Source organism: Hetaerina americana, unplaced genomic scaffold, assembly GCF_022747635.1.
Source record: "Hetaerina americana unplaced genomic scaffold, ioHetAmer1.1.p SCAF_3, whole genome shotgun sequence".
NCBI lineage: Eukaryota > Metazoa > Arthropoda > Insecta > Odonata > Calopterygidae > Hetaerina > Hetaerina americana.
In genome coordinates this window covers 83125791-83136648 of record NW_027286874.1, presented here as the reverse complement: position 1 = coordinate 83136648, position 10858 = coordinate 83125791, and the positions used below count along the sequence as shown (strand labels likewise).

Genomic DNA, 10858 nt, shown 5'->3' with positions numbered 1-10858 from the left:
GGGGGAGGATTTATGACAATCGACAAAAAATCGCCATTCGATTATTTCGATTGATAATTCACAGAATCGACTTTCATCAAAACGATTCGATTGAAAGGAGTAACATTGTGCGCGGTTATGTTGTCGGCGGTCATGTAGTGTTTGGGTGATTTTTTTCGCTAAGAATGAGTAATATCCGTAATTATGGATGTATATGTAAAATTATGCCGGTGATAACTCCTTTTTCCTACTACGAGAGCTCTGTGGTTTTTAAAGATACTTTCAATAATCAAAACAAGGGCACTTAATAATTAACCTCTCTAGGCTCTCCCCTTACACTCTCTTAGTACATTTATTTTCCCGTAAATTGTAAGATTAGGAGATATTTATAGATATAATGGAAAGGGGCAAGTCTTCATCTGGAAGAGGTGGTAAGGGGAAACCTCAACAGCACCCCAGTGATATATTTGCTTTAGGTTCTAAATCATCGAGACCCGATTCTGCAGAAGGGAAACGAGCCGGACTGCATGGTAAAACAGGGAGCCAAGGTAAGGAACAATTCTCTTATAAATGCAATCCCCTTGTTTTGTTTTAACATGAATTGCAGCGTACGTGAAACCGGCACTGTAGTAGCCAAAAATCGTGGGCGAACTTCATATTACAAATTTCTTAAAAGACAATTCATTTGCTCTTTAAATTTGTTTTTTTTTTCTTTTTAAAAGTGAACCCGCGAATTTTTCTTTTTTACATATGCAGATAGGAAAAAAGATGGTTCATCTAGCGGAGGTCTTTCTATGGCACCTAAAAAAGCTAAAGTAACACACAAGTCAGCACCTCTTCCATGGGAAATGGTGGCCTCGAATGACTGGGATAGTGGTACTGGTGGTGCCGAATTAGCTGTGCTGGTATTGGAAGCGGCAGATGCTGATGAAACGGACCGAGTTGTTGGTCTTCTCTGTGGGGCCATACGACACCTCCGTACCAGTCAACGTTCAAAGGCATCTGTAGCTGCTGGGGCGAGTTCTTCTACTGGTGCGGGAATACCTCCTAATCCTCAGCAAGATCTCCTCCACTACATCAGCCTTCTGTATATTGGAAAGGTATGAGTTTTTTAAATGCTTGCTAGGTCAAAAAAAGAAATTGATGTTGTTCTGCTTTAATAGATAAGGGGTTGACTCAGATTGTAGTTGAATAAATCCTGGCAGGACATGTAGAGCATGTCTATTTTAAGTTGAGATTCAAGACATTATTTGAGCCGTAAATAGTTTTAAGGAGTGACATGTCAATAGCGTAAAGCTAATTTAATGAAGTTTAAGTAATTAATTAAGTATGCTCAATTTTTCCTGCTTTTATTTTAATCAATTTTACAACATATTTGTTTAGCATCTGACGGTAAAATTATTCGGATTGTACTGTCATTGCCACATGATTTGTAGTAGATTTCTCTATTGGATTTGGATACTGGAGGGCACAAATGCTTTTGACCAATTTGTGCTTCATTACGAACTAAAATTTTAAGTTCTAGTTGGAAAGTAATTATTTGTCATCTGAAATTTGCCTTTGAAATTCAATGCTACTTCAGAGGATTTTTATTGTATTTGAAATCACAATTGTTTTATTTTGCAAAGCATAATTTTATATGGTAACATTATTATCAGTTTTTTTAACTATATAGTATTCATATTACCCTTTACACTTCTCAGTGTAGCTTCTAAAAAACTAGGAAGTCTAAATGTATTTATAATTTTCTTGGAGTAAAGTTGATTGCTGAAAATGCTGGCCAAAAAAATTTGTCATGCTTGTCAGTATCATTATTTAATCCATAAAACAGTTTCTGGCGTCACTTAGTGGAAATTTTTCATGTAGAACTTCAAATTAAACCACTTGGTTTTTCCATATAAAAAATTTTATTTGCGACCTAGGTTTCGTTATGGTATAACATTGGTAGAGGAGTGGGTAATGCCCCCACTCCTCTACCAAGTATGTATATATTTTTTTATTTTTTTTCAACAATGTATTAATTCCTTCTCCATGCCTGCTAATTTATCAATATTAGCATTCCTCCTCCTCCGCCCCCTCTTCCTACCTTAACCAATCCTTGCTTTCCTCCCTCCCTCCTCCGCTTCTCCTCCATTCAGAGCTATATACACTGTATTTCACTTGTATTTTTACCTGATGATGTTATACCATAACGAAACATAGGTCATAAATAAAAGTTTTTTATGTGGAAAAGCCAAGTGGTTTAATTTTAAGTTCATTATGTAATCAATTTTTCCTGTGCATTAAATCAACTACTGCTAAGAGTTGGTTAAGGTGAATGCATCATTGTAAGTTGCTTTGGTGACAACAGTTACAACATTAGTCCTGAAGGTGCCTCCAGGGTTGAGGTTGACATATCTTTGTCACTCAAGTAATCCTTGAAATGGGAACTCCCGAAAGCAAAATGTAACCATCATCAATCAACTAGGCACCGTGTAAGCATTGAGAATAATAACAAAAGTTTTAGTGTGATTGAGTTCGATGGGATATTTTCAGCATTATCAATAAGGTGTAATGGTTCTGCGAATTTCAAATATAATATATAACAAGGATGTATATTTTCACTCTCTCTTAAATTCAACTGACCGTGCTTTTGACTGCTTGCGTAATTCTTATGGTAAACTGGTGAGGATTCGCAAGCACTTATTTGTGAGAATTTGGTAGTGGGAGGGTGTGCTAGTAAAAGGAAAAGGTCCTAGGAAGGGAATGAGTAATAGTCTCTGAGTTTATACCTGATATGATATCTTGCATGCTGCAAAAATTTTAAGTCCCTACCAATTGTGGTAATAAATTCTATTTTGTTTGCCTTGCTTGTGAACAGGTGAGACCATCACTGTTTGCAGTGGATGTGGTTTGCCATGCCTTGTGCAGCCTTCTCCGAAAAGATCCTCATTCCGGGGGAAGCAGTGCTGTTGGAGGGGGTGTGGCTCCTGCAATACCTCCCTTCAAGTTGAAAAGTCATCCATCGGTTCCAATATTGGCAGCAAATCTATTGTTGCGAGGTTTCCAAGAAAAGAAGACATGGCCAGAAGTATTCTTGCAGGTGATTATAGCTCATAAACCGTGGTCTTCATTACCAACATCCTTCTGTGACTCTTTTCTCAAAGTTATAGATTATTGTTGTTTAATTTTAGAAAGGTTTTCAATGACAAGGAATATGTTACAAGATTTTGCAGTACATTAAAAATGGAAGTTAGTGATTAGCAATTAATGTAGCTTTTTTAATGACCCATAGTTGTATGTGGAGGACAGCATAGGAGACCGAATCTGGGTTGATACAGAGGAGTGCCGGGCATTTGTTGAGAATATATTGACTGCAATTGATACAAAGGCAACGCCATTACATTCACGGCCCCTCCTTGGACCTGGAATGGCTTCGTCTGATCCCATACCTTTATCTCTGATTTTTGGACGTTCAGAGGGATGTTCATCTCCATCAATTATTGGGCTAGATGAAGAGATTGCTCTATCGATTGAAGGTAGTGGAGAAATGAGCAGTGCCGTAAGTGGACCAGGAGTCAGTGAGGGGACAAGAGAGAAAGCAGATATAACAGTTATTCCAAGGTGAGTAGCACTTTGAAGTAAAAATTATATTGGTTGCAACAGTTGCAAAATGTAAAAATCATTTGCCTTGGCCGAGATGACTGTGAATGATTTTTACCCTTTGAAATTTTTGCATTTTAATGGAAATCAGCAGATGACTTAACAAGTTATTGTTGCAACATTTCCTGCAGTTTCCTTTTATTTGTCATCATGTTGATTGTTTAAATTCTATAATGTGTCCATTAAATTGGCCTTTTTCTCAAAAATATAATCAATTTTGTGCACTATTCCATTGTTAATAAATTATATTTCTTTTTTTGGAAAACCTTCATATTGAAATTTAAATTTAACAACTTGGCTTTTCCTCGTAGAAATTTCTATGTGGAAAAGCCAAGCTGTTTAGTTTCAATTTAAAATTTAAAAATCAATTGCCTTGACCAGAATTCATAGTGTAAGGGGATGTCTCAGTAGCTTAACTGGCTAAATGACTCAGCTGGAAATCAAGGGATTCTGGTTTGTATCCCAGTCAAGGTGAATGATTTTTACACTCTGAAATTGTTACATTGAAATGTACATATAGTGGATGACTCTGTTAAAATTTACTGTCATGGCATCTCTCACAGTTTCTTTGAATATATTTCGACCTTACTTTTTCATCTTTTGGCTCATAATGTTAGGTGCAAGTTTATATAGATTTCTCTAAAACAGCAGGGAGGATGGTTGGGGGTATTTGGAAAGGAGCAGGGTTGAAGAGAAAGAGCCAATTAAGGTTTGACGAAAATTGCACATGATATAGAATGTCAGGAGAGCATAGTCATCAAGGGCTGGGACAGAGGTTGACTGGGAATCCATGCCAATCAAAGTACTCGCCAGCAGAGGAGGGGTGGACTGTCCTAAATGGCTGACCCCACACGTTGCCTAATATAATCGAAAAGGGCTTAAATGTAGGAGTTATTGATGGAATCAGTGATCACAGGGCTGTAAATGCTAAATTTTCCCTAAGCATAGAAAAAGCTAACAAACCTAAGAGAAAAATGTATCTATTTAATAAAGCTGACTATGATGCCTTCAAATGTGAGTTAAACTGTTAGATTTGACGAATTAAGCAAAACCAGGAATGTTGAGGATACCTGGAATAATTTTCTTGCGATAAATGTTCAGCAATACAGAGATTCATACCTAGTATATATATAAGAGAGAATAAGGAACCCTGTTGGTACAACTCTTTTAAGTATGGAAATCACTAAGAAGGCAAAGGGTGTGCCAGGCCAGAATGAAAAGCGGGGTTAAAGATTCCTCCCCTGATAAAATCAACAAAACCATACAGAATTACAAAGCATCTAGGTCCACTGCCAAGAAGGCCTTACAGAAGGTGCTAGCGGAATTCAAAAGGAAAAAATTAGGTGAACATTTAAATGATAACCCAAAGATGTCTTGTCCTACGTCAGGGAAGTGCAGGGAAAAAAGTCCACCGTAAACTCATTGAACAACGAAAAGGGAGATAAAGTAACAAGTAGTTTAGATAAAGCCAACATCTTATACTCATTCTTCTACAGTGTTTTCAACAAATGCTCCCAGAATATACCAGATAACCTTCCGAAAATATTTCTGCAGCCAATGCAAGCAATCGACTTTTTCACCCGCAGAATAGAGTTACTCCCTGAAAACATCGACCCCAACAAATCTCCGGGACCCGAAGAGATACCAGCTCGCCTGTATAAAGAGCTGTTGTCTGAAATTGCCCCTTATCTTAATATAATATTTTAAGAAATCTTTAGCAGAAGAAAGCGTGCCAAGCGGCTGGAAGATAGCCTCTGTAACACCCATATTTAAAAATGGAGACCAGGAGGACCCCAGTAATTATAGGCCAATATCGCTCACCTCCATCTCCTGCAAGATTTTTGAGCACATCATTTTTAGTTCCATAATGCGTTACCTCGATAGCTAAGATTTATTGATTAATAACCAACGCGGGTTCCGAAAAGGTAGATCCTGTGAAACTCAACTCGCACTCTTTGTTCATGATATAATGCATTCCGGTAAAAGTAATATTCCAGTTGATGTGATATTCCTAGATTTTAAAAAAGCTTTTGATAAAGTCCCTCATTGCAAGTTATTCGCAAAGTTGGAAACTTATGGAATACACGGGAGTATTATATGCTGGATCAAACAATTTTTAAAAAATCACGTTCAAACAGTCGTTTGGGATCGTGTATCTTCCGATACTGTCAAGGTATGTACCTGAGGGATGTGTACCTCGGTCAAGCTTTGTACCACAGGGAAGTGTCTTGGGGCCCCTCTTGTTTCTTATTTACATAAATGACCTCAGTACTGTGGTTAATAGCAGGCTCCGTCTTTTTGCCGACAATGCGGTGATTTATGGGGACATTCGAAGTCGCAAAGACGGAGTCGCGTTAGCTAACGACCTAAATGCAATTCAGACTTGGTACGATACATGGCAATTGGAATTAAATTTGAAAAAATGCATAGTAAAACATTTTTGGGAAAGAAGTAATTCCCTCTCATTTCGTTAGAAAGTGAAACAAACAGAAATCGCAAGGGTAGATTCCTTTAAATACGTGGGTATAATAATTACTCATGATCTGTCCTGGGGAAAGCACATACGAGAAATATGCGGTCGTGCTAATAAAAAATTGGGATTTATAAAAAGAGTGCTGGGTAAATGTGACAAAAAAGTGAAGGAACGATGTTTTCTTGCCCTAGTCAGGCCCCACCTAGAGTATGCTGCCAGTATATGGGATCCTCAAGAGATAAATTTGATTTTGGAATTAGATCGAGTTCAGCGGAGGGGGGCTGGATTTGTTAAAAATTGTTATGACCAATGCAGTAGTGTAACTACTTTGCTAGAAAATTTAGGCTGGGATTCCCTTATACAGCGGCATTTACAATAAAGATTAAACTTATTAAAAACATTTAAAGATGGGTCCTTTTCTGATGGCATCAAGAACATGATACAAACCCCAACGTATTACGGGCGGAAGGGATCACAAATATAAGATTAGAGAGATGGACTGCAAGACTGACAGGTTTAAATGGTCATTTTTTCCAAGAACAATAAGAGACCAGAATGCTTGTAATCGAAATCCCCACAAGTCGGCTCGACATAATAAGTATTAACCTACAAGGTAGCAACTGCGCATGGTTATACTAGTTTTTTTTATAAATTTTTTTTGCAGGTTCCCCCCACCTTTCCCCTTCCATTTGAAAAACCCTAACCCCCTCATCCCTTACCCTTTCCTCCTGGTGTTGCATCCCTGCCACTCACCTTTGGTGGCTCGAAGGGTATTGATGTAGATGTAGATTGCATTATCATTTGTTATGAATTGATCAAAAAGATAATCATGCAAAGATATATTACACACATGGTAAATATACAGCCATTAGTCTAGTTTATATTAATTTTCCATGATTTTGATGGATAATTGTGGGTATGTTACATTTACTATGTGTGTGTGCATGCTACATTAAATGTAATTATCAGGACTGTATTTTGTACTCCGAATGAGCCTGTGTGCATTTTACTCCATTTGATGTACTTTATTTCATGTACATACATCATCCACATGGTATTTTTGTAATATAATCTTTGGGCAAATAAAACGTATTATTATTGTCATAAAAGATAGTTACTGATATCAAGGTGAGCAAATTACTAAGAGTACTAAGATGTGAAAGTAAATTTACTATATTGTTTCAATGATACATAAATATACTTTATACAGCAGTCATTGTGTACTTGGATGATCAGTCACAGGGCTTGTTATCAGAATAGCCTGTGCATGGGACATTCTATTAATTGCAAAAGCATTTTGATTTAATGCATAAACATAGTTTGTTCAGTTCAAATTTCATTATTTTTTAGAGTTACTAGGCTTGTATTGCTTTTAATCATGTTGTATTATTGTTAAAGTCGTGTACCATTAAGGGACAGGATTTAGACTAGCACTTATAACATCCAAACCCCTGAATCACTTTTAAATGTTGCAGAAAACCTATATCATCCCTCAATATTTCTGCTTCTATTATCTTCATCATGCCTAAAATGCCTCATCCCTTCTCCCTTAGTCCCATTAACAAAGTATTAGATATCTCCTTTAACTTAAAATTCCTCATTTTTATCCTAATCTAATCCTAATTTTCTGCATAATGTGTGGTTTTGAAATATCAAATGGATGCATGAATTTACTGTCACAAATATTTCCTTAGCCTTGTTTCATGATCATGTCATTCAATCTGTGGTAAAGCTTCTAAAACATTTATGTTTAAATCTGGAGCATCATATACTATTATGGTTTTCTCAGTATACACCACTTGTCATGAAATCAATCACAATCAATTATTTTAGGTTGATGATGATCGTATAATGTTATGTTTACTCCATAATGTTACACTTTTCTCCCAATCATGGTATCTAGCCCCTCATGTTACAACCAGTGTCAATAGACTAATATCATTGGTGGAACTTGCATTATTGTACTTCTCTGGATTAAGTTAGTTCTTCCAAGTGTTTACAATTCACTTAATAATTTTATGCCTGCAGTATATTTCCTCCAACTGAGAGCATTACTCTTTATTATATTAGTATCCATTGAAAACAAATGTATTTTGATGTGTACCTCATGGTTTTATTGTAATAGCATTTGTGAGCAAAATTAAATCCTTCTATACATTAAAATGAACAGCTGAGGTCATTTGTGCCAGCAAAGTTAAGTGGGTAATTTGGCAGAGGGATGTTTAAGGAATATACAAAGGATGGAGAGATACCTGGCATTAGAAATACCAAAAGATGCTGAGTGATCCACAAATTAACGTTTCATCTGGCAGATAGCGTATGCCACTTGAAGTACTCTCCACATGACACCCAAGTAGGGATCAGGATGCCTCTGAAGTATTCTGTCACAGTCATTTACCCACAAGACGTACACTTAATCATCATTGCATATTCAAAGGTTTTCTGAAATTTAATATTATAGAGGTGTATTGGGAATAAATTGGAGCATTGAATGGTCTAAAGAACTGTAATTCACCATTTAGTTTATTTTTCTACCTATTTGTTTTCTCAGTAGTGAGTGATTTCAAAGAACTTAGTCAATGAGCTATATGGGAATACACTTTAGATATGTGAAGTTACTGTTGCTGTAATGCTAAATATTAATGGAAGATGGGGTCTAATGTCTACTCAATGTAGTTTGATTTTCCCTTTTATATGCTGGAGAAATTTGGCAAATACCTCGGTGCTCATATTCAGAGCCAGAAGTAGGAGGAAATGGAGTTAGCTCCCTTCACTTGCCATCAGAAGGTTCTTTAGTATGCATGCAGACAAAATACTGATTTATTTAATGTTAAGAGCCCTGAAATATTTGGCTTGATCATGTTTTTTTCACTTAAGTTGAGCTTTTTTTTGCATGCTAAAATTTTGAATTAATGAGAATGATTTAAATGATTTCTCTATCCACTCAGGTATGCAAATTCTTCAGAATCAGTCGAGCAGGTTGTGATGGATGCTGTGAGGGAGCAATTAAATAGGCGGCAACCCCCTGAGAACATCACTCGAAATTTTCTTCGTTTACTTACATCAACGGCTGGATTGGTTGAGGTACTGAACCCTGAAGTGCTATATTTTTATGCTGTTATGCCATGAAACGTGTTCCCAGTTAAGAGATAAATACTTATTCTCTCTCCCAATCAGGCCATTGGGTGGCTTAGGATCAAACCACCAGAATGACTTACAAAATTTGTTCTGAAGAGTTAAACAGGGGGAGAGAAATGAGATATTTCTCTTCTTTGTGACCTGGATACATTTAGTTCTATTGTAAGCACTGATGGGATTATATTATTTTTACAATTTAGATAGATGTTTATGATTTGGGTTTCTTACTACCGATTACATAAAGGTCATATACTGCATTCATAGGAAGGAAAGGATTATTCTTTACTTAGTTTTATAACTCTTATTTGGATTATATATATGGTATTCAGGGTTTGTCTCTCAAAATCCTGTTCCATTGAAGGTACATAATGCCTTGGACTCATGATGTAATGAGAGTTCACAATCCCAAAAAATCATTTTCAATATCACATTCTTATTATTACAGATTCTGATTTTGTAATCACTTATTAGCTAATTCTTATTACTGAAAGTATATTGATAGAATTGAGCTCTTACAGCTAGTAGTATTAAATAAATGAAAAGCTCCAATAGCTGTAAACAGTTTACCTTTCTAAACAAGGTACAAATGAGATTAGTTGGCTAACACCACTAATCAGGAAGGTGTAAAAGGTAAAAAGGATAGGGATAAGAAAGGTGAATATGAATACACGTATTTCGGCCACAAAGTAGCCCTCTTCAGCATACGGATGGTTAATCGTCACGACAACACAAGTCAAAGTGAGAAATAGAAAAAATATGTGTATTCGTATTCACCTTTCTTATCCCTTTCCTTTTTACCGTTTACCCCTTCCTGACTTGTGGCGTTAGCCAACTAATCTCATTTGTACTTTGTTTAGAAAGGTAAACTGTTTACAGGTATTGGAGTTTTTCATTTATTTAATACTGAGAGTATATTTAGTTTTACGGCTTGGCATATATTGCCATGCCATACATGTAATTATTTCTGAGGTAAACTCACTCCTATCTGTATATCCTAATACATTTAATTATAATTAAGCAAATAGCCTAGTTTTCAACCCAAAGGTCAGTTTGTTAGGTGAGAGTAGACGTCACATAGTACTAAGCCAAAGAGTGGGTGAAATTCGCACTTCAGGGAAGGGGGGGGGGTAGTTCCTATCCCTGTGACACCTATGGTTTCCTAGGAAGATCTGGTGCCCAAAAATATCTCAGCTTCGATAAAGCTGATGGTGCCCAGAAAATTTAACTTAGGCCCTCTGGTCAGTAGCTGATTGCTCTATCAACTGGACTACCATGTCCCATGTAAAAAATAACCATAAACACAGTAATCAACCTGAAGGTCGGTTTGGTAGGTGATGGTAGAGTTCACCCAGTACTAAGCCCCACAGCATGTGAAATTCACAAATCAGGGTAGGGGGGCCAGTTCTTTTCCTTGTGCCGGTTATGGTTTCCCAGGAAGACCTGGTACCCGAAAAATCACATAGCTTGTGGAGCTGCAGGTGCCCAGAGAGGCTTAGCCAGGAATCGAACCCGGGCCCCTCCGGTCAGCAGTCCAACGCTCTACCCCCAGGACTACTGCAACCCACCTATGGTCCCTAATAGTTTGCATATGTGTACAAATTGTAGTACTAATGAATCAAGACAGGT

At 36.9% G+C, this 10858-nt stretch overlaps 1 protein-coding gene across 1 annotated transcript in view; it reads left to right on the top strand.

Moving 5' to 3' along the window:
* The first annotated feature begins 114 nt into the window (after positions 1–114).
* IntS1 (integrator complex subunit 1) overlaps positions 115–10858 on the top strand; it is a 67217-nt gene continuing 56473 nt past the window's right edge. Inside the window, exons 1-5 of the mRNA XM_071587599.1 lie at positions 115–527; positions 736–1079; positions 2840–3061; positions 3254–3582; positions 9043–9178. Of these exons, the coding sequence (XP_071443700.1) occupies positions 377–527; positions 736–1079; positions 2840–3061; positions 3254–3582; positions 9043–9178 (1182 nt within the window). The 5' untranslated portion in view covers positions 115–376. The remainder of the gene's footprint in view (positions 528–735; positions 1080–2839; positions 3062–3253; positions 3583–9042; positions 9179–10858) is intronic.